The 24638-nt window shown below is 38.2% G+C and overlaps 1 protein-coding gene across 4 annotated transcripts in view; it reads left to right on the top strand.

Annotated features, from left to right (window-relative positions):
• Positions 1 to 24638, top strand: part of MGAT4A (alpha-1,3-mannosyl-glycoprotein 4-beta-N-acetylglucosaminyltransferase A) — a 164502-nt gene that overhangs the window by 68761 nt on the left and 71103 nt on the right. For 3 of the 4 annotated variants that reach the window (XM_045980141.1, XM_045980142.1, XM_045980143.1), the window contains exons 3-4: positions 18802 to 18969; positions 21174 to 21314. In XM_045980141.1, the coding sequence (XP_045836097.1) occupies positions 18802 to 18969; positions 21174 to 21314 (309 nt within the window). The remainder of the gene's footprint in view (positions 1 to 18801; positions 18970 to 21173; positions 21315 to 24638) is intronic. The other variant, XM_045980144.1, reaches the window with a different exon arrangement.

Genomic DNA, 24638 nt, shown 5'->3' with positions numbered 1-24638 from the left:
TTTCTTTAGTCTTCTTTCTCTCTTCTTCAGACTGGATAATTTCTAATGATCTAACTTCAAGGTCACGGATTCTTCTGTCATCAGAAATGTGGGGTTGAGCCTCAACTCCAGAATTTCCGTTTTGTTTTATAATTTCTACCCCTTTATTTTCTCTACTCATTACATCAGTTTTATCACACTTGCCTTTAATTCTGTAAGTGTGGTTTTATTTAGTTCTTTTCTAGTAGCTGTTTTGAAGTCTTCAACTATTAAATCCAACATCTGGGAACACTCAGAGAACATTTCTGTGGACTGCTTTTAATTTTTTTCCCCCTGAGTACAGGTCACACTTTCTTTTTTCTTTGTACATCTTGTAAATATTTGTTGACTACTGTATATTTTAGGTAATATATTGATGCAACATAGATTCTTTTAAAATTTTATCCCTGAAGCTGCTGGTGGTTTTGCTTCCTTATTTGTTCAGTAACTTGACTGGACTAACTCTCCAAAATCCATCTTTCCCACAGTATGTGGCTACTGATAATCTCTCTACACTTTTGATTTGTTCTTATTTTTAAGCACATAGAATAGTGTTCAGCCAAAGATTGGTCAGGGGTTATAGTCAAACAGTTTGAGCTGGTAAGACCTCCATTCTCTGGGGACGGGTACTTGGGGGGTGGTCATACTTGAGGCCATTCTCAGGTCTGCCTTGGCTTTACTTTCCTCTTGCCTCTAGAAAGTCAGTTCCTCTGTGTGTGTGCATGGGTTCTGTCAGCCAAACGTGTGGGGGTGGCCTGGGCCTGCTCTGGTCTCTGCTGTGTGTGCTTATAGCCTCCACTCAACCTGAGCTGTGAAGAGTTCTCTTGCTGTCTCACTCTCTGGAACTTCTCATGAAGTCTCTGCTGCTTTGCCTGTCTATTGCCTGCTCCCTATAGCACAGTAGCCTCAGGCTGGCGGAGACGCTGACCCTCCCATTCATTTGCCTCAGAGATTGCCACTTTGACCCACACTCCAAATCAAGTGAGCCCCCTCCACTCCCGTGACAGTGAATCTGTTGGTTTCAAGGTCTCCCCCTGCCTTTTTGAACTTCTGAAGTGCTAGAGCTGAGGAGGGATGAGGGCAGTTCCTGGCCAAAAAAAAAAAAAAAAAAAAGTCACATGCTTAACTCTGTTCTTACTCAAAGTACAGTGTTTTCACGAATAAACCATTTGTTGTATGTTTCCGGTTGATTTCCAGAGCACTGAAATAGTTGTTTTTTGACTCATTTGGCAAGCTTTCAGTTCTTGGTAGGAAGAGGTTCCATGGGCCTTCTCAGTCTGTTACGGTATAAGTTAGAAGTCCTCTGGGCATTTTTTAAAATGTTCTGTCAGGTGATGCTGATTTGTAGGCAGGCTTGAGACCCATTACACCTAAGGTTCTTCAGGCTCTAAATATATACACATAAAATCATGGCATAACATTTTTGCCTTATGAATTTCTTAAAAAAAGAGAGAGGGAGAACTCTTTAATATCTGAGGCATTATAAATAGGGACCTAATTTTAAAACAGAATCTGAAGAGGGGCTAGAATATAGACCTAAATTCTACCAGGTAGGCCAGTTACCTTTCTTACTTATGTATTAAAGTTAGCAGATTTATCCCTTGGGCTTGGTTTGGCATTATTTTATGTTCAGCTTCGTTGGCTACCATCCATTTCCTAAAACGTTTTCCTAATCTAATTTTTCTAGGTTGCAAGGCTGCTTAAGCATGTGCTGTGCTCAGAGGTTGTGTGGAAATCTATGCTTGACGTATTCTTAACTCTGAAAGGATATTATTCATGGTTGACATATTAGAGGAGAACTAAATTGAGAACACTGGATTATTACAGAACATAAGCTAACTGAATTTTCTGTGGTTCTTTCGAAAGACTGCCAGCCAAGCTTTGGGGATATGAGTAATTGTCCAGCTCTAGGCTCCATTGTTTAATGAAGTACACGGATAAAGTATGTTGTACCCTTAAACCGGTAGTAGACAAGAATAGCGTTAAAAAAAAAAAAAAAAAAGCTCTCAGATCAGTCTTGTTTAATAGAATATAAATGTGCACAGAAATCCGAAATAGAATGCTAGTCAACAGAATCTAGCAGGTAGAACTACATTGGTAACATTTTTGGTATATTTTCTTTCATTTTTCTGGACTGGTGGTTCTCACAGTGTGGTTCAAGGACTTGAGGATTCCTGGGACCTTTTCAGGAGGTTCACGAAGTCAAGACTGTTCTTGGAGAAGTACTGATAAGTTATTTGGTTATTGCCTTTTTCATTCTCAAAAGAAATAGCAGAAGCAGCTATGAGAATTCAGCTGTATTTTTTTGTTAAGCCAGACATTAGAGAGATTTGAGCACATGTCACTCTACTGAATTTTTGTTTTAGAAAATAGCTATTTTTTTGGTAAAATATATTATTTATGTTAACATGTAAAGGGTTTATTGTTTTTAAAATAGTTTTAAATATTTTATGTGTTGATTGGTTTTAATTTCTAATATGGTAAATATAGATAGATATAATTCATATAAATCAAAGGTCTTTGGGGTCCTGTAATTTTGAAGACTGTGAAAGAGTTCTGAGACCAAAAAGCTTGAGAGCTACTCTACTAAATATAAATGTAATTGGTATCATATCAGGCATGATTTATAACCTACATTTTTGCTTAATATATCACAGATGTTTCCCGTGTCATGGTTTTTAGTGGGTCCAAAACATTCTATTATATAATTACCATCATTAGCTTAGCCATGTAAATAAGGCTATGACAAGTTTTATACATATCAGTTTCTTGTAATTTTTTTTTTTTTAATTTAAGAGGATTTGCAGTTCACTGGCATAGTTGCTGATTACGTAGCATTCTACAAGGCATTGACATTTATGGGGAAAAAATCTAAAATGTGATTCCTGCCACAAAGAGAGTTAACAACAGAGCTTATCATTAGAAAGGCCTGCTTGCAAGGCTGGACCTCTCCGCTGGCATCTGGGAACTTGGCTGATAAACACTGATAGAAAACTTAGCCTACGTGATAAGAGTGGCTTATTGTGCCTAAATTATTTGTACAAGCAATTTAGTTTATGCTGAACATCTGCTTTCCTTCTTAAAGTCTGGAATTTTGGTATGTGCTAGGCAGAGCTTGCCTACAAGACTAGCCTCCAATAACAACAGTGAGCGCTGAGTCTCTAGTGAGCTTTGCTGGTAGATGACACTTTGCATGTGTTGTCAGAATTCATTGCTGGAGGAACTAAGTGTGTCCTGTATTACTCCACTGGGAGAAGACCTAGATGCTTGTATGTGGTTTCCTCCAGACTTCTACCCATGTGTGATTGGGTTCCATGCTCAGTGTGGGGGGGGGGTCTGCTGCTCTCCCTCTCCCCCCAAGTAAATCATTAAAAAAAAAAAAAGATAAAGAGGAGCTAAACAGAGGACAGAGGTCAAAGAAAGCTTCATAGGGAAGATGACCAAGGAATATTTTGAAGGATGAATGGAATTTCACAAATGAAGAAAGAGAAGGGTAGGTCTGATGAGCAGACAGCATGCACAGAGAGGGTTAAAACTTGTACTGGGTTTGGAGAGACCCAAGCAGTTTGATAATGTTGAAGCAAGAAATAATTCTAAGTGACATTAGAGATAATGTTGGAGAGTTAAGTCAGGAGTCACTTAAGTTTTTCCAGCTTGTAGCTAAGCTATGTGATCATCCAGAGAATAGTTGGAGATGAATACCAGAAGGCACCAAGAACCATTATATTCTAATCCAGGTGAAGGATAAAATGAAGGTTTACAGAGGCATCTGTGTAAAGAAGCAAGGACAGATTAGCAAGGTGGGCAAATGTGGTGAAATTTCACAATGTAGGAAAAGCTTCAGGAAGGGCCTAAGGAATTTTTGAGAAGTCTGCCCAGCCTATGAATGAGAACTTCAGGGTGTATGTTTTTTGTAGCAACTACAACCTCTGGTATCTGTAGGAGTGGGGCCATCCTCTCTTTGTGCCCTTAGGTCATTAGATGAAAGAGGTGCAGAGTCAGATTAAGAGTGTGGATGAGCTGTTACCCTGATAGGTCACTTTGTTAGAGTGGGCTAAATCATGAGATCCTTTCTGGACTCTTTGATCCTTTCTGCCCTTCTGCAGTGTGATTCTAGAGTAGAAACACCAGACACTGAGGTTTGCCTTAAGTGGTGTAGGAAGCGATGAACTGTGGATGGAAGAGGCAGTTGCCTTAAAATCAGTCTAAAAGGCCTCATTTTACCAGGAAAAAATAATGTTTTATCATTTTTTTTCTTTAATTTATTTATTTTTTCAGCGTAACAGTATTCATTGTTTTTGCACCACACCCAGTGCTCCATGCAATACGTGCCCTCCCTGTTACCCACCACCTGTTCCCCCAACCTCCCACCCCGACCCTTCAAAACCCTCAGGTTGTTTTTCAGAGTCCATAGTCTCTTATGGTTCACCTCTGTTTTATCATTTTATTATGATATTATCATACAGTAAATTCTGATTTTTATCATTGTTTATCATCTGGGTCCAGTGAGCCAGCCTTCATTAATTTTTATTATAATTTTACAAATAGTACAGAAATAAAAATAAAGTCTGGTAGGGAAAAACAACCTTATTGTAAATTTTAATAATTTAAATTTAGGAACGCCACATTTTTGCACATTTTTCTGGTTTGGTAGGTATACAAATTGAAATGGGCAGTGTCCTTTGAACACAGTGGACTGCTCATCAACTGCCGTGCGTGAACCTGGAACACACCCTGCCTATAAATTGTAATTCTCGGTTTTAAATACATCTGTGATAGCTTTAACTCCTCGTGACTTCTAGTTCTTTTGCACTGGAAGCATCCAAACACCAAACTTACGGAAACTTTTGCAGCTGATAATTTCGTTGAAGGAGAAGATGGCTCTCTTATTTGCTTCTTAATTGCAACACATTTTCATTATTAAATTGATGAACAACAGAATGATGAAGCCAGTTAAGTCTTTTCATTTCTGCATCATGTCTTTTTAATGACTTTTGCATATGCATTAACCTTTACCATTTGTCTGCTTATGAACTAATCCAGTAAATGTTGTTGCACGCATACATGCTAGACAAGAGGAGACCATCATTCTTCCTTTTAGCAAAACAGGATGTTCTCGCTTTTTATGGCAGATCTTGTGAGGATGTCTCTCCAGGTATATGACCAACTGGATGAAAATGCCATGTTTCCTTTTTGTCCTTAGAAATTATTTTCATCCATTGGTTCTTTTTTGTTTTGGTTTTTAGAAAACTATTTAAAATTAGAGAATTACAGGAAGCTGCAGATGGTACAGAGGGACACAATGTAACCTTCACTCATTTCTCTCTAATGGTTACTTATTATAAGTTACATATGTGTAATGTACAATGCCAAAATGGGAAATTGACATTGGTACTACGGGTGCGTATAGTTCTCTGCCATATTATCATTTGTACAGATTCTCGTAACCACCACCACCACCACCACCGCCCAGGGCAAAGAACAATTTTATCACCATAAAGATCTCCTTTGTGCTACCCCTTTATTGTCACCCATGCTCCTGCCTACCTCCCTGACTCTTGAAAACCACTGATCTGTTACTCCTTACTGTAACTTTGTTATGTTGAAAATGTTACACAAATAGAATCATACAGTATGCGACCTACTACAGTTTGTTGTTCACTCACTGTAATTGAAGACCATCCAAGTTGTTGGGTGTTTCAGTAGTTTGTGCTTATTTTTTTTTTTAAGATGTTGTCCATTTATTTGAGAGAGAGGGGGAGGGAGTGAGCACAGAGAGTAAGGAAGAAGGGTAGAAGGAGAAGCAGACTCCTTGATCAGTGGGAAGCCCAAGGCTTCCCAGGGTCCTGGGATAGCAGCCTGAGCTGAAGGCAGACGCTTAATGGACTGAACCACCCAGGCACCCTGTGTTCCTTTTAATTTCTGAGTGACATTCCATGGTATGGAATAGAGAGCATATAATTGGATTATGTATTTTTTTAAAGATTTTATTTTTATTTTTGGGTGAGGGGATGGAGGAAGAGGGAGAGAGAGAGTGAGTCATAGCAGACTCCCTGCTGCATGTGGAGCCCTGTGTTGGGCTTGATCCCACAACCCTGAGATCAGAACCTGAGCTGAAACCAAGAGTAGGATGTTCAACCAACTGTACCACCCAGGTGCCCCTGGATTATGTATTTTTAATCCATTCTACCAGTCTCTTTTATCTGGTATTTTTAGACTATTAGCATTTAATGTGAGTAGTGATGTTAGGCTTTATAAAGTCTTGTCATTTTATTTTTATTCACTAGTCCCTCTTTTTTTGTTGTTTCTTTATTTTCCTAACAGCTTAAGGGTTGCTTGAATATTTAAAAAAGCTACATTATTATTTATCTGTAGTGTTTTGAGTGTATCCCTTCATACAGATATTTTACTGGTTGCTGTAGGTGTGATATATAATATATATATACATATATATATATATATAGGCATGGCGGTTTACTGCTGTTGGCGTTTTATTAGTTTGAGTGCAGTGTGGAAACTTGCATCCTTTAAAGCCCCATTACCCTCCATAGTTTATAATTGTTTTAAAATATTTTCTCTACATTGAGAATGTACATAGACAATGTTATACTTTTGCTTCAGCCACCAAACATAATTTGGCAATCTCATTGTGTTTATCCTATTTTTTAAAAAATATTTATTTGACAGAAATCACAACTAGGCAGAGAGGCAGGCAGAGAGAGAGGAGGAAGCAGGCTCCCTGCAGAGCAGAGAGCCCGATGAAGGGCTCGATCCCAGGACCCTGGGATCATGACCTGAGCTGAAGGCAGAGGCTTTAACCCACTGAGCCACCCAGGCGCCCCTATCCCCCTTTTTTTTTTTTTTAAGATTTTATTTATTTATTTGACAGAGAGAGTGATAGCCAGAGAGGGAACACAAGCAGGGGGAGTGGGAGAAGGAGAAGCAGGCCTCCCACCAAGAAGGGAGCCTGATGTGGGACTCGATCCCAGGACCCCAGGATCATGACCCGAGCTGAAAGCAGCTGCTTAAAGACTGAGGCACCCAGGTGCCCCTATATTTATCCTATTTTTGCTCTCTCGGTTCGTTCTTTCCTGATATTGCAAGATTCCTTCTTTTATCCTTTCCATTTCAAGAACTTCCCTTTAGCCATTTTTTAAGGGTCAGTTTGCTGATGAAAATTTCCATTGGTTTTCTTTTGAGAATGTCTTATTTGATAGTTTTGCCAGGTGCAGAATTTGGGGTTGATAGTTCTTTTTTTTTTTTCTTCCCCACTTCTACCTGCTGCTGCTCCCTAACCCGACTCCCACCCCCCACCCCCCACCCCCAGTACTTGAAAAATGTCATGCCATCTTTTTCTGGTTCCCATGATTTCTGAGGAGAAATCCGCAGTTACTCAAATTATTATTATTTTTTTCCACTGGAATGTGTCATTTCTCTCTGGCTGCTATCAATTTTTTTTCTTTGTCTCTGATTTTCTGAAGTTCATTTATGTTGTTTCTTGGCATAGGTTTCTTTGGGTTTATCTTTTTGTTATTTTCTTAGCTTCTTACATCTTTTTTTTTTTTTTTTTTTTCTCATTTTATTTATTTTTTCAGCGTAACAGTATTCATTCTTTTTGCACAACACCCAGTGCTCCATGCAAAACGTGCCCTCTCCATTACCCACCACCTGTTCCCCCAACCTCCCACCCCTGACCCTTCAAAACCCTCAGGTTGCCCCAACCTCCCACCCCTGACCCTTCAAAACCCTCAGGTTGTTTTTCAGAGTCCATAGTCTCTTATGGTTCGCTTCCCCTCCCCAATGTCCATAGCCCGCTCCCCCTCCCCCAATCCCACCTCCCCGCAGCAACCCCCAGTTTGTTTTGTGAGATTAAGAGTCATTTATGGTTTGTCTCCCTCCCAATCCCATCTTGTGCTTCTTACATCTTTATGTGTGTTTACATCTTTTGCCAATTGGGAAATTCTAGCCATTATTTTTTTATTTTTTCCACTACTTTTCCCAGCCTACTCTCTTTATCTTTTCCTTCCAGGTTTCTGTTGACAAGAATGTTAGATCTCAGATCATTTGTTACAGTTTCAAAGGTTCCTGAGAATGTTTTTTTTTTTCTGGTCTGTTTTCTCTTTGTTATTCAGATTGGGGGGCAATTTTGGTTGTCTTTCTCAAGATTCACTGACACTTTCTTCTTTTCCATTCTGCTATTCAGTCCATATATTAAATTTTTAAAATTTCTTTTATGGTATTTTCTGTTGTAAGATTTTCATTTGTTTCTATAACTTCTGTCTTTGATTTCTTTGCACAGGGTTTCTTTTTTTTTTTTTTTTCATTTTTTAAAAAATTTGCCCATTGAAACATTTTTATGATGGCTGCTTTAAAATCTTTATCAGGGGGCGCCTGGGTGGCTCAGTGGGTTAAGCCGCTGCCTTCGGCTCAGGTCATGATCTCGGGGTCCTGGGATCGAGTCCCGCATCGGGCTCTCTGCTCAGCAGGGAGCCTGCTTCCCTCTCTCTCTCTCTGCCTGCCTCTCTATCTACTTGTGATCTCTGTCAAATTAAAAAAAAAAAATCTTTATCAGGGTGGTAGGGTTATGGACGTTGGGGAAGGTATGTGCTTGCTGTGCTGAGTGCTGTGAAGTCTGTAAACCTGGCAATTCACAGACTGTACCCCTGGGGCTAATAATACATTACATGTTAATAAAAAAAAATAAAAAATAAAAATCTTTGTCAGATAATTCCAACATCTGCATCATCTTGGTGTTGGCATTTACTGATTGTCTTTTCTCTCTCAGGTTGAGATTTCCTGATTCTTAGTATGATGGGTGATTTTCAGCTATCCAGGGCATTTTGGGTATTATGTTATGAGACTCTGGGTCTTGTTTAAGTTGTCTGTCTTAGCTGGCCTTCTTTCTTTCTTAACTTTTTAGATTTTATTTATTTGAGAGAGAGGCAGAACATGAGCTGGGAGGGGGCAGAGGAAGAGACACAAGCAGATTCCCCACATGAGGGAGGAACCTGATGTAGGGCTCGATTTCAGAACCCTGAGATCATGACCTGAGCTGAACTCAGATGCTTAACTGATTGAGCCACCCAGATGCCCCTTAGCTGATCTTTTCTGACACCAATTTTGGATTTGGAGGCAAAGGTGGAGTGCCACCTTACTACTGCCTGAGGTAGAAGTCCTTCCTCCTTACGTGGCCTCTGTTGATACCAAGTGGGAAGGGGCTCCTCCTTATTTTTGTGCAGAGGTGGGAGATTGGTTCCCTATTAGGCGTCTGATGACACTAACTTTGGCTGGCAGAGGAGGAAGTACCCTGTCACTGTTTTCCGTGTGGTCTTTACTGATAAGCATTTGTAGTGGGTGGAGGCACATTACTGCTGAAGGATAATGTAAGTCCTCACTCTTCACACGGTCTTTTACTTTTTTTTTTTTTTAAGAGTTTATTTATTTTAGAGAGAAAGGGGAGAGAGAGAGAATCTGAAGCAGATTCCATGCTGAGTTTGGAGGCTATTGTGGGGCTTGATCTCATGAGCTTGAGGTCGTGACCTGCGCTGAAACCAAGAGCTGGACGCTCAACTGACTGCACCACCCAGATACCTTGCATACAGTCTTTTCTGATATCATCTGTGTGTGTGTGCATGTGTGTGTTTGTGTGTGTGTGTGTTTGTGACCTTGTTACAGCTGGACAATGGTGGAGGTCTAGACTCTGTGGTTGGCTTTTGCCATTGGCATGGAGATGGGACCATGGTTGTTTTCATGGTGTTTGGTCAGAAATATAGTGTTTATTGTCTAATAGTTTTCCCTCTTGCTAGGTTGCTCCATCCTTAGTCCTTTGTCTGGAGAGAGCAAGTTTTTCTTGGGGTGTTTTTGTGTGCTCCTGTGGTATTTCCATGATGCTGGCTTCTCCAGTACTCAATCTGGAATATACGAAGCAAAAAGAAGAGACTTGGAGAACTCACTGTTTTGTTGTTCCTTGGGTTCCACTGTCACTTCTGCCTGCCTTCTTCTCTCTACTTTGAGTCTTTTTGTAGTTGTAATATGTAATGTACAGGGTTTTTATTATACTTAGTGGGAAGGCTAGGGGCATCTCTGTTTTTTTTTTTTTTAAATATTTTATTAATTTGACAGAAATCACAACTAGGCAGAGAGGCAGGCAGAGAGAGAGGAGGAAGCTGGCTCCCTGCGGAGCAGAGACCCCGATGTGGGGCTCGATCCCAGGACCCTGGGATCATGACCTGAGCCGAAGGCAGAGGCTTTAACCCACTGAGCCACTCAGGCGCCCCAAGGGCATCTCTGTTTTGATCTGTAACTGGAAGCCTTGATTTTGAACTTGATGAAATTCATTCATGATATTATGATCTGGAGAGTCATAGTCTGAGATTTCACTTTTATAATCAATTTCACCAACATTATTGGAGTTTAGAGTGATATTACTTGTCTCCACATCTATTTTCTGATTTATTGAGTAATTGTGAAATGTTTTCCTGCTAATTCCCTTTTTCTTTTTTTTGCCATTGTGGTTCCCAGAAGGAAAAATCCTAAATTCTCAATTGTTTTCAGTAAGACAAAAGATGGCAAAATTAATGTCTCCAGGCAAGTGGACTGCTTATGTCAATTAGAGAAAAAAGTCCTCAGTAATTTAAAACAAACACAGCAGAAAAGGTGGGGATATTGCAGGGTAGATGAGGAGGTGGGTAGTGTGAATAATATGAAAGAAGAAAGAGGTGAGAGATACGAAGTTTGTGGATGAAAATGAGAAGTCCGGAAAGAAACAGAAGAATTTGAAAAGGGTTTTGCAGAAGAGTGTTACGGGAGAAAGGTGGAAAATAAGAAACAAGTAAAGGGGAAAGTAAAGAGGGAAGAAGAAAGCATGAAATAGATCATAAAAGAAATAATCAGATCTAGCACGCTACAGAAAGAGGACTTGATGTTTGTGGTAGGGCTAATTCGTAGTGTAGGATTGGCTAATGGTCAGTATTCTGCCTTTTTTTTTTTTTTTAAAGAATTTATTTATTTGACAGAGAGAGATCACAAGTAGGCATAGAGACGTGGTGGAGGGCAAGCAGGCTCCCCGCTGAGCATAGAGCCCGATGTGGGTCTTGGTCCCAGGACCCTGAGATCATGACCTGAGCCGAAGGCAGAGGCTTAACGCATTGAGCCACCCAGGCGCCCAGTATTCTGCTTTTTAAATAAAGATGATTCTAATGTAGAATATAATGCTCTGTTTTGAGCGATTCTTCATGGGAAAATACATACCATTATATCTTCTCAAATACAATTTTTCCTTTGGGGACAAAGCACTTCTTTGGAAAAACATCTGCTCATAGGTTTAAGTACTCAGGGAAAAGAGTTTGTAACTGTCTCATATTTACTCTGAGCTCCTTATAGCTTGTTGAATTTTTAAAAATTGGGTTTGATAAAATCATTGTTGATAAATTTTGAAAGTAAAGAATGGTTATAAACATATGGCTAAGTATAGTATAGTAAGCATTATCCTAAGTTATGCAGTTTATTGTTTCTCCATCTCCTTTCGCTATGATAATGGAATTTGGGACTTCAGGATAATTGCTAAGAAGAGATGTCCCTGTCCTCCGAGAACTCAAAGAAAATTGTTTGCAGCTATTTAAAGAAAAATTTCTAGGAGTCTGTTGTAACAGGTATATGCAGCATCATATGATTATCTTAAGGGATTGTGCTTTATAAGGTCAGTGGATAAATTTTAACTTATTAACCCTCTATCTGGAAGTCTCTTTTGAATGACATTGTTAATGATTATATTACTTAGGGGACAACTCCCAAATAGTGATTTTATTCTAGAAAACTTCTCAACCGTAGCTTATCTGGTGGTATTCATTCACTAGTTAGAATTCTGTTTTGTAAGCATAGTGAAAACATTATGTAAGGGAACAAGGGAATTTTATTCATTGTTTTATTTTAAACACAGTATATGGTTCTGTATATCTATGAACCACATTTTCCCTTTTGAGTTTAGAAGGGTGCTGGTCTTTTCTAATCCATGCTTATATGATGGATCCTGCGTGGAATATTCCAGAAACAAGGAATGATTTTGGTAATTCTTCCTAATTCTTATGAAGACTTTAGAAATAGGTGTCCACTGGATATTCTGAAATCCCTCTGTGCTCCAGAAGTAATCTTGAGGATTATGTCCAGATCCAGGATCCTGGATCCTGTCCCTGGATCCTTTAACATGTAAGCCAGAGAGAGGAGAATCAGCTAGTAGAGAGTAGAGCAGAGCTATACAAATTTCCTGGCTGCTTGAGTCTAGACCTAGTTTGAGCTCAGTATTGGTTGCCTTAGTGCTGCTCAGTAGATGTCTAAGCTTCACCTTGGAGCTTGTTTGAAAAAAAAATTTTAAGAGAGGTGGGGCAAGGGCAGAGGGAGAAAGAGAATCTTGCCCAGGTCCCACGCCCAGCATGGAGCCCAACATGGGGCTTGATATCACAACCCTGAGGTCATGATCTGATCCAAAATTAAGAGTCAGACACTTAACCAACTGAGCCACCCAGGTTGCCCCGCTTGTTTAAAATTCCTTTTTTTTTTTTTTTAAGATTTTATTTATTTATTTGATAGATAGAGATTGTAACTAGTCAGAGAGGCAGGCAGGGAGAGAGAGGAGGAAGCAGGCTCCCTGCTGAGCAGAGAGCCCGATGTGGGGCTTGATCCCAGTATCCTGGGATCATGACCTGAGCTGAAGGCAGAGGCTTTAACCCACTGAGCCCCTTGTTTAAAATTCTTAAGCACCATGTCATACCTACTGAATTAAAATCTCTGGATTTTAAGCATTTCACTCTGGAGGTGGGGGTCCAGAATTTTGTTTTAACAATCTCTTCCAGGTGGTTCTTAGGCTCGGGAACATTAGAGAATGAGATACCTCATCTTGTTTGTAACTTTTAGCTATATCCGTTCTAATTAGAATTGTCTTTTCAAATCCCATTCAACCTATGTCATTTAGAGTCCTGCTCACTTGTCTTTGGCTTTTCTAGACTAGTTCTTCTAAACCCTTTCTGAATCCAGTTCTTTTTTTTTAATTTTTTTAATAAACATATAATGTATTATTAGCCCCAGGGGTACAGGTCTGTGAATCACCAGGTTTACACACTTCACAGCACTCACCATAGCACATACCTTCCCCAGCAGTTCTTCTATTTTTAAAGATATTTTTAAATGAGAAACTGCCCATAATTTCATTTGGGCCTTCTGTTTTTAAAAAATGGTTGTCTAAGAATGATGACTGTGAAGTGAAATGTTTTTCAAAGGCCATGACTAACTGAAAAGTAAAGCTTGTTAAATTGTGGAATCTATTTCTGAGGGATCTCCTCCTGTGTGTGTGTGTGTATGTATAAATATATATATATATATGTATATATATATATATATATAAATATTTATCTGTGTGAAATAGTTTGTTGTAGTACTAAACAGAGGGGTGAACCAGGCTATTTATCAACATTCTTCTCAGTGTCAGAATTTTATTGTTTAATGTATTTTAAAATAAAATTTAAAAGTGGGTTTAATTTTTGGTAATTTTAATTTTAATATAAAAAGCTGATTTTTAATGTTAGCGCATAGAATTCAGTGGTGTCGCCCACATCTTGCTAATAAAGAGGTACTGTTGCTTGAAAAATGAAATTTTTTATTCTGTTTTTATATATTACATATTGGGTATTAGTTTTTGTTTTTGTTAATTTTTCATCTATATTCATGCATTTAAATTAAATTGTTGAGTCCAAAGCTGTTATTTTTAAATTGTTGAACCACATGAAATTGACATTTTTGTAAAAAATGATCAAATATCAGCAGTTTCCTATGGGTCAACCTGATAACTCTTTGAGGAATCATAGGTACACTTTTCCCTGGAAAACTGGCTTGATTATTTGCTTGGAAAGAATTAAAGTGATTTCTTTGGAAATTTTGTATGTTTCAGAGTCTTCGGTTCATGCAGAATGATTTGTACTTTCATTGTCTCATCTGGATATATAATTTTCTACAATTAAAAAAAGTTAGATTCGGTCTACAATAAAAACAAAACAAACAAAACTAGACATTTCCTAGTAAGATGATAGTATAAGAGTTTCCACAGTTTCCTGCCAATCCCCCAGTAGAAGCTGATTTAAATGATTAAAGAAAAGCAGAAATAAGAATTATGTTACTAATGTTGAGAACAGAGAATCGTCAAACATGTGATCACTAATTTGAAGGAATTTTTTTGTCTGTTATGCTAAAGTTTGAACTTCTGGGATGATCTATCACTCTCCTTAAGGGAGCAGCATAATGCTATGGGAAATATAGGTAGAGAAAATTCTAGAAGTCACTAGTGAGCCTGTGTTTGGGTAGATGATGGAGGATAGACTGCATTCCTAGCAGGGCTGTGGGGAAATTTTATATAACTCTTCTCTGTTGAGAGGAGCCAGCAGCGTTCTGTGGTATCCTAGCAGGTCTAGCTAAGGGCTTTACCACACATACTTTAAATTCATTGACCTGGCATTCCAGATGGAGTATGGACTTGCTGTGATGTCCGGAGAGAACCCTTTTAATATGGAAATAATGGAGTTAGAAACCAAGGATGGATGTGAGAGATGGGAAATGACCCATTTAGAGCCCTCTCATGGCTGTGGACTTTGGGCTAACAGCAGCACTAGCATCTGGACCGACAGGAAATACTTAGGGCTTTATCCAGTACTCCATGGGCCCAAGGGATTTTTTCAGGAGCATGGCCTGGCCACCTCAAAGCAGAACAGTGTTTTGGAGTAAGGGCTGGGGGCATTTCTCTGGCGGTAATGGTTACTCTCCCTATTTGGTGAAGCTGGCCTCTGGGAAGGTGGTTTCAAAAAAGTACCAAGAAAATGCATAGAAGGACAGAGACTGCCCTCAGGTCCATATCCCACCCAGTCCAGAGCTGCTAAAAGACCTAACCTGTATGCCTTTCAGTCCTAATTTTTTAAAAAATTGTTGGGTTTTTTTTTTTTAAGTTTCAAATGAAGAAGAGTTACAAGGGCAGCACAAAATGACTTTTTATAGATCTCACCTCTTGTGACTATTTTGTCTCTGTCACCTATTTGAGATCATTTGTTTCTTTTCAGCACTATTTGGGTATAAATTACAGAAATCATGCCTTTTAATCCCTAACTAATTTAATGTTTATTTCCTAGGAACAAGGAATTCTGCAAAATACTTCAGTATGAGAATCTAATTTAGGAAATTTAACTTTGGCATAGTATCTTGTCTTTAGCCTATATTCTGTTATTTTTCCCCCCAGTAATGTTCTTTGTAGGGTTTAGCTTTTCTTCTCCAGGTTTCTGCCCAGGACTGTGTTTTGCATTGAGTTTTCATGGCTCATTCAGTCTCTTCATCTGTGGCAGTTCCTCACGAGTCTTTTGTCTTCGATGACCGTGACTTTTTTTTTTTTTTATAGTACAAGCTTTATGTTTTGTACCTTGTCTCTCAGTTTGGATGTGTCTGATGTTTCCTTGAGATTATATTCAGATTATGTATTTTTGGCAGGAATGCCACAAGAATAAGGCATGTCCTCTATGCCTCACCTCAGCAGGCATGTCATGTCCATTTTCTGGTTGCTGATGGGAACTTTGATCACTTAAGCAAAGTATCTCCAGGTTTCTCCATGGTAACATTAGCATATTTTTCCCTTTGTAAGTAATGAGCACTTTGTGGGGAGATACTGAGGTGACGTACATAGCCCGTTCCTCAGCACACTCTCACCTGCGTCTAAGCATCCATTTTCGATTTTTGCCTGAATCAGTTATTTCTGTGATAGCTGCAAAATGGTGTTTTTTCCAACATTAATCATTCCTTCTTCATTTATTAGTTGTCATTCTGCTATAAAGAAACCCATCTCCCTCATCTGGTACTATCAGTATTTGTTTTGTGCTTAAATTTGTCCCTAATTTGGTCAGGAGCCCCTCAGATACCTTGCTGTGCCCTTCCAGCAAGTCCTGTGGTGGTGGTGGTAGTGGTGTTTTTTAAATAGCGTTTTCTTATTTTACACCAGATTGTTTCAGGTTCATCTTAAACTTATCCTCCAGAGAGTTCTAATTCTCTTTTGGGTGGGTGGTGTCAAAAAACCACAATCTCAGCACTGCGTGACTGTTCGCGAGAGGATTTTGATCTGCTGAAAGACGGAAGAACTGAAAGGACTGTTCAGTAGTGCTGATTTTGGACACCACCTGCTTGGTGTAATCGGCTCTTGTCCACGCTTTCTGGACCTGGCAGTCCACAGTGTTTTAATTTCTATAGGCTTCCAGTGTGTTCTGATCTCAGAGCGAGTTCCCCTTTATTATTTATTTATTTTGTTCCCTCTTTATTTATTTTTTTGAAAAGATTTTATTTATTTATTTAACAGACAAGATCACAAGTAGGCAGAGAAGCAGGCTCCCTGCTGAGCAGAGACACCCCCCTCCCCCATGTGGGTGGGACTCAATCCCAGGACCCTGGGATCATGACCTGAGCTGAAGGCAGAGGTTTTAACCCACTGAGCCAATCAGGTGCCCTTTTTTCCCTCTTTAAACACATTCTCTCCTGTAGGTGAATTTTAGGATCACACGTAAAAAAGTTATATTCCAAAGAAGTTTCGTTATTTATTTGAAAGGTATTGAACTGAATTTATTATTAAACTTGGGGTAGAATTCATTTTTATTTTTTATTTTATTTTATTATTATAATTTTTTTTACGAGTTTGAGGCTTCTCACTTAGGATTAAGCAATGATTTCATTTACTCTTACATGTGTCCGTAAGGGGTTTGTAGTTTTCATCACATGAATCTTGGGTATCTCTTATTACAATTGTTATAGTTTTTGTTAGAATATAATTGTTGATAGTTTTGTGTTTGTGAATAGCATCTTTTTGACATTTCTTTTATTTAATGAGTTTATACATATGGACAAGTGCCTAAACTATGAATGCATAATAATGAATTTTATTGGGCCACTACCCGGTCAGTCATTAGGACCTTGCTCGTTACCTGGAAACTCCCTTTATGTCTGACCTAATCACAGCCTGCTGTGTCCTTCCTTCCCTCCTAAAGCCAGCAAGTTAAGGGGCAATACAACTGTTTACATGCCTGTCATTGTTCAATATAAGGAAGAATGACAGTTGAGCAGGGTAGACTTTTTTTTTTCCCTGCCACAAAATTCTGAAGAGATGTTTACTGTGTGGGCTTTTGTGTAAAGGACAAAGAACAACATAATTGCCTGTTTTTAAGACTAGCTTTATGAAACATGCAGATTTATTTTTTGTAAGTCTGTTTCTTATTGAGTCTATCCTTGAATAAAGCCGAGACAAAAATATTAAGTAAAAAATAGTCTTTCTGAAGTGTGTTTTGTTTAGATGTCAAAATAGTAGCCTACCTAACTTGATACAGAAGTTGAAAACCACTGTTAGGGTTTCTCTTAGTTTAATGAGGTTGTGGAAGTTACTTCTCCTATTCCCATAGCCTCAGCTATCTTTCAGCACTGCTGATGGTGATTAACGAATGCTTTTCTCCCACCATCCCTTAGACTTCTATGTCAGGTTCTGTCCTTAGGGCTCTTCTCACTCTGCACTTGTCTCTCTGAGCCGGTTGTTTCAATGCCTACATTTATCCTCATAAAATCCACTTTTCTTTCCTAGACCAGGTTTTCCTGACCAGCGATTCTCTCAAATTAAAAAAGGATGATTTTTAACGGGGGTCATTTCAGTTGATATTACATCTGCCTGGTAGAGTTTTTAGGAATCAGGAATTTGACCAAAGTCTGGTCTAAGGAAATCTTGGCAGAATAGGAAGTACAGAGGAAATGGCCTATGCAAATAAATGATTATGCTATAAAAGGTAATTTATTATTAGATATATTATCAGTTTCAAAACTTTATCTCTCCTTAACACAAATAAGGTCTTCTTTTTTTAAAGATTTTATTTATTTATTTGACAGAGAGAGCACAAGCAAGGAGAGAGGCAGGCAGAGGGAGAGGGAGAAGCAGGCTCCAAGTGGGGTGCGATGCGGGGCTCCATGCGGAGCTTGATGTGGGGCTCGATGTGGGGCTCCATTTGGGGCTCGATCCGAGGATCCCGGGATCATAACCCAAGCTGAAGGCAGATGCTTAACCAACTGAGCCACCCAGGTGCCCCACAAATAATGTCTTTATAGTTGTTTGAACCTTTTGAGAAATGATGTTAGTGTTAATTCTAAAAACTTTCATCCTTTTATCCCTGTCTTTCCATTGTTAAGTGCTAAGTTGAAAGTGCTTGCATTCTTACAGGTACAAAGAGCAACAGATGAACATAGGGGAAGGAAAGGAAAAATAAGATAAAAACAGAGAGGGAGACAAACCGTAAGAGACTCCTTACTTTAGGGAAGAAACTGAGGGTTGCTGGAGGGGAGGTGGGTGGGGAATAGGGTAACTGTGTGATGGGCGTTAAGGAGGGCACTTGATGTAATGAGCACTGGGTGTGATATGCAACTGACCACGATCACTAAATTCTACCCTTGAAACTAATAATACACTCTATGTTTACTAACTTGAACTTAACTGCCCCCCCCCAAAGTTTAAAGCCTCAGGAAAAAAAATAAATTGCTTTCTAATGCTAAGAAAAAAAAAAGGAGCATTACATTAGTGCAGGCTTTATTATATATAACTGGTTGGGGCTCTTTTTTATTTTGAGTTCTGTAGCAATACATAAATGAATATCTTTTCCTGGAAAAATGTGACTGTAAAAATTCTGATCTTACAGTTTTGTTTTTTTTAAATACATTAAAAACTTCTGGTTTTGCTTCTAGAAAAACTGATTGCTTATCAACGAGAGTTTCTTGCCTTGAAAGAACGTCTTCGAATAGCTGAACATAGAATCTCTCAGCGCTCTTCTGAACTAAATGCCATTGTACAGCAGTTCAAGCGTGTAGGAGCAGAAGCAAATGGAAGTAAGGATCCATTAAATAAATTTTCAGGTACAAATGATATTTTTAGTTTTATAAAAATTATTATTTTCAAAGGGTTACGTGACGTAATTTATTTGAAAGTCATGTAAAGTAGCTTATCAGCCAGCATTTATTACTGTTTTCAGAGAGAGACATCACACAAACCTTCCCTATCATGGTAAATTATAAAACAGTTATGATTAGTTACTCACTTTGATTTTAAGAGATTTAGATTTCAGTTGGATAAATTTCACTGACAATAGCAAAAAGCCAGATGTTTTAAAAACCATATTCCAAATGAGATTAAAATTTAATACTGTGTTTTTACATGTTTATGTTGTGACCTGTATGGGCCTCAGATAGACTCTGGAGAACCTTTGAGCTATTTGAAACAATTAGTACTCTTATCTCTGACTTACAGGAAAAAAATATGGTTTTATTACAGTGTGCACTTTTGGGGGTATCTGATCTGTTGCTTCTCTGACAACTTGTGGTGAGAGTAAGATGAGTGACAATTACTGTTCCTGTGTTTTCACTAGTCCAATAATTAAATTGACGTGTGTACGCAATCAGTTGCCTCAGAATTTATGTAATCTTTCAGGATTAATATACTTTTTCATTTAGCAGCATCTTTTCCCATCCTTTATCATTCATTCCTCTTATCTTAGATTCACTACCTGACCTTATTTTAAATTTTCATGCTCCATGTTTCTCCTCCTGATTGTGAAATGTGTGTTATGGCACAGTAACACTTAAAATTATGGAATGGGATAGGTAATAAAAAATAAAGCACCCATAAGCCTGCTGCCAGTTGATTTCTGCTAACATTTTTTGTTTCCTTCTAGTCTTTTTTCCATTTATGTTTTTCTTCAAAATTGTGATTGGGTGTTAGAGCCTCGTTTTAACTGAAATTAGGCTATTAGTATTTTACTGTGTCTTTGAATATTCCTCAAAAATGCCATTTTCATTGGCCATATGTCAGTTAACCATATACCATAATGTATTAATTATTTTTCTAATATTAGGCAAATAGGATTTTCCTATATTGTTTTTTCTCCTCAATTTCTAACTCTGCGATGAACATCTTTGTGTATAAATTGGTCACATTTCTGGTAGCCTGTATGTTATTTCGTTACATGATGATTTCCTTAAAAACAAGGATCTATGTTTTGATGGCTTGTTCATTTCTAAACACGTGACACATAACAATGAATACTGTTACGCTGAAAAAATTAAAAAAAAAACACGTGACACAGTGGCTGGGACAAAATAGATAATCACTAAATATTTGTTGCATGCATTAAAGTGAAATTCCTAAAAGGGAAATTATTGACTAGTAAAGCAGACATGGTCTAGGGTTTTTGATGCTCTTCTGAATAGCTGAAACATGTATCACATTATCACCAGTATTTAATACTAGTATCAACTTATGCTAAGTTGATAGGTTGAAATTAGTGTCTTGTAATTTATAATTGTTTCTTTACTTGTGAGATTAAGTATAACAGACATTTGCATTTCTTTTGTGAATTGTTGATTCTTGTCATATTTTTAATCAAGTTTTCATATAGTTTTGCATGAAATCTTCAAGGCTTTAAATCCTTACTGCCAACTACCATATTTAAAGGGTTAAATTAAAATAGAGTTGGAACTGTAAAACAATATTTCCTACTAGATTGAGTTTTTATTTCATATTATGTTAAAGGGTTCATTAACTCCTCCAAGAAAAACAGAAGAACTACTTGAAAATTAGGATCTGTACAGGGCATTCTCAGATTGTGCTGTTTAAATTATTGTAGTTGTATTTTTTTGAAAGAAAAAAATCTTCCATGTGAAAATTCAGTAAAGTAGAATAGCATAAGGAGAGTGAAAGTTATTGTGGTGAATGTGCTTATTACATTTTCATAAACAGGTTGCATGTTTCGAGTGTGTTCTGCAGGGCCCGAGTTCTGAACTGAACCTTTATAACAGCAAACAATGAAAGCATTCCATGATGAAAGCATTCTGCCTTCTTATGGTACTTTGGCTTCTTCAGAGCGGTATCAACATTGGGACTCTGTGAGACTCTGGTTGCAGAAGTGTCTTTTTTCATTTTAAATGCAGCTCTTACTCACCAAATTATGAAATCAGGAAAGAAAATTCTTTAGTTCTAGTGCTCATAAACTTTTACTGCTATATTTGTAAAATCAGTAACTTCTATAAGTAAGGCGATCGTTAATTATGCTTTTCTGTTTTAGATAATACCCTTAAGCTATTAAAGGAGTTAACAAGCAAAAAATCTCTTCAAGTGCCAAGTATTTATTATCATTTGCCTCATTTATTGCAAAATGAAAGAAGCCTTCAGCCTGCTCTGCAGATTGGTAACGGAAGAACAGGAGGTATGTTTATTTTGTTTCTTACTGTGGTTGTACTGCTGGTCTTAATTGGATCTTGGAGTATAACATTGACCATTAGAAGTCTGGCAGGTCAAACAAGAAAAATTCCTTCTCTCTGTATAATAACTTAGGATTCATTTACATTGAAAGGAGTTAGATATTTTTCTCCATAGATCAGAGTATATAGTTGAAAAGGGTCATGAGAAATCTGGTTTAAACCCCATCTCCTTCAATAAATGGTGCTGGGAAAATTGGACAGCCACATGCAGAAAAATGAAATTAGACCACTTCCTTACACCACACACGAAAATAGACTCCAAATGGATGAAGGACCTCAATGTGAGAAAGGAATCCATCAAAATCCTTGAGGAGAATGCAGGCAGCAACCTCTTCGACCTCAGCCATAGCAACATCTTCCTAGGAACAACGGCAAAGGCAAGGGAAGCAAGGGCAAAAATGAACTCTTGGGATTTCATCAAGATCAAAAGCTTTTGCACAGCAAAGGAAACAGTTAACAAAACCAAAAGACAACTGACAGAATGGGAGAAGATATTTGCGAACGACATATCAGATAAAGGGCTAGTATCCAAAATCTATAAGGAACTTAGCAAACTCAACACCCAAAGAACAAACAATCCAATCAAGAAATGGGCAGAGGACATGAACAGACATTTCTGCAAAGAAGACATCCAGATGGCCAACAGACACATGAAAAAGTGCTCCACGTCACTCGGCATCAGGGAAATACAAATCAAAACCACAATGAGATATCACCTCACACCAGTCAGAATGGCTAAAATTAACAAGTCAGGAAATGACAGATGCTGGCGAGGATGTGGAGAAAGGGGAACCCTCCTCCACTGTTGGTGGGAATGCAAGCTGGTCCAACCACTCTGGAAAACAGCATGGAGGTTCCTCAAAATGTTGAAAATAGAACTACCCTATGACCCAGCAATTGCACTACTGGGTATTTACCCTAAAGATACAAACATAGTGATCCGAAGGGGCACGTGTACCCGAATGTTTATAGCAGCAATGTCTACAATAGCCAGACTATGGAAAGAACCTAGATGTCCATCAACAGATGAATGGATCAAGAAGATGTGGTATATATACACAATGGAATACTATGCAGCCATCAAAAGAAATGAAATCTTGCCATTTGCGACGACGTGGATGGAACTAGAGCGTATCATGCTTAGTGAAATAAGTCAATTGGAGAAAGACAACTATCATATGATCTCCCTGATATGAGGACATGGAGAAGCAACATGGGGGGGTAGGGGGATAGGAGAAGAATAAATGAAACAAGATGGGATTGGGAGGGAGACAAACCATAAATGACTCTTAATCTCACAAAACAAACTGGGGGTTGCTGGGGGGAGGTGGGATTGGGAGAGGGGGAGCGGGCTATGGACATTGGGGAGGGGAGGCGAACCATAAGAGACTATGGACTCTGAAAAACAACCTGAGGGTTTTGAAGGGTCAGGGGTGGGAGGTTGGGGCAACCTGAGGGTTTTGAAGGGTCAGGGGTGGGAGGTTGGGGGAACAGGTGGTGGGTAATGGGGAGGGCACGTTTTGCATGGAGCACTGGGTGTTGTGCAAAAAGAATGAATACTGTTACGCTGAAAAAATAAATAAAATGGAAAAAAAAATAAAAAATAAAATAAAACCCCATCTCCAGGCAGAAAAATGTTTTAAAACCTTTTTAATTTTTCTGTTTTAAAAATTTGAGAAGACTTTTTTTTCTTGTGTTTTCTTTCTACATTCATAGTTCTCACAGTCTCATCAAGAGAGGTTTTTTTCTGTTTGCCCCTGCTTTTTCTTAAAGAGCTGGAAGGCATATAATCACTTTCGTTTAACCTTTCAGACAATAATAGAAATACTTTGGTTTGCTTTTTTTCTCATAGAGTGAAAATATAGTTTATTGTTTATTTGTTTCCTCTTGTTAGAACTGCCAGAGGTTTAATTTTCCTTGTGGGCCCTACTTACTGTTATTTCATGATTTTGGTTCCTCTGTTTTGACTTTCTTAATGTTTTCTTTGGAGGTTTTAAAATGTAGACAGCAAAATATCATTTTGCTTCCCTAATAAGCCTTTTGTTAAAACCATTACCTGATAGATACTGAGATTCATATTTGTGATGATGTTTCTGAAACACTGATTTAATCTGCTTTTGATTCAGTAGGATTCTTGGGTATTTACTTTTTTGTGTGTGTTGCATTTTCTCATATTATTTGATCTATTAGCATAAGCTTTTATATTTGTCTTTTTTTAGTTCTGCCATCTTTCTACTTTATGAATCATTTAAATTTGCACTCTGCCTTCCTAAGAAGTGATGATTCTTAAAATATCATGTTCAGACTAACTCATTCTTTCATTTCCTTATTGATTAAATAAATATTATCCAGCAGGTGCTGGATATACTAAGACTAACAAGATGGGTGGTGTACTCTGAATATTTTCTTTAGAACATTGTTCATTAATTATTTCTGAAGTTGATATTATATCTCTCCATTTAATAATCACTATTTGGGTAGGGTGTCTCAGTCATTTAGTACATTGCTGGTTTAGATGATGTCTTCATTAATAAGAATATCAAATGAAAAGAAAGTACAAGTATTTTATTTAATTTTATTTTTTCAGTGTTCCAAGATTCATTGTTTATGCACCATGCCCAGTGCTTCATGCAATATGTGCCCTCCTTAGTACCCACCACCAGGCTCACCTAACCCCCCACCCCTCTCCCCTCCAAAACCCTCAGTTTGCTTCTCAGAGTCCAGTCTCTCATGCTTCATCTCCCCCTCTGATTTCCCCCAACTCACTTCTCCTTTCCATATCCCAATGTCCTCTGTGTTATTCCTTATGCTCCACAAGTAAGTGAAACCATATGATAACTGGCTCTCTCTGCTTGACTTACTTCACTCAGCATAATCTCCTCCAGTCCATCCATGTTGACACAAAAGTTGGGTATTTACCCTTTCTGATGGAGGCATAATGTTCCATTATCTAGATGGACCATATCTTCTTCGTCCGTTCTGAAAGTACAAGTATTTTTAAAGTCATTTAAAAGTTCGCAGCATGTAATAGGTTCTCCTATGGTAGCTCCTTGTTATTTTGCGAATGTGACATTCTCATACCCTTTTGAAGATACTTACTTTCCATCCCATTCATTTATGACTTTATCATAAATATAATGAAATCTTGGTCAGCCAGATTTCTGCTAGTTAGCATTGTTACCAAGCTGGCACTACTTTTGAGAGGTAGAAAAAGCAGACAACTTGAAAAAAAAAATACAAGAAAGCCCTCAGATTTACATTAAAATCAC

Source organism: Meles meles, chromosome 16, assembly GCF_922984935.1.
Source record: "Meles meles chromosome 16, mMelMel3.1 paternal haplotype, whole genome shotgun sequence".
In the NCBI taxonomy this organism is placed as follows: domain Eukaryota; kingdom Metazoa; phylum Chordata; class Mammalia; order Carnivora; family Mustelidae; genus Meles; species Meles meles.
The sequence above is the reverse complement of the archived record's forward strand: the minus strand, read 5'-3'. Positions and strand labels throughout refer to the sequence as shown.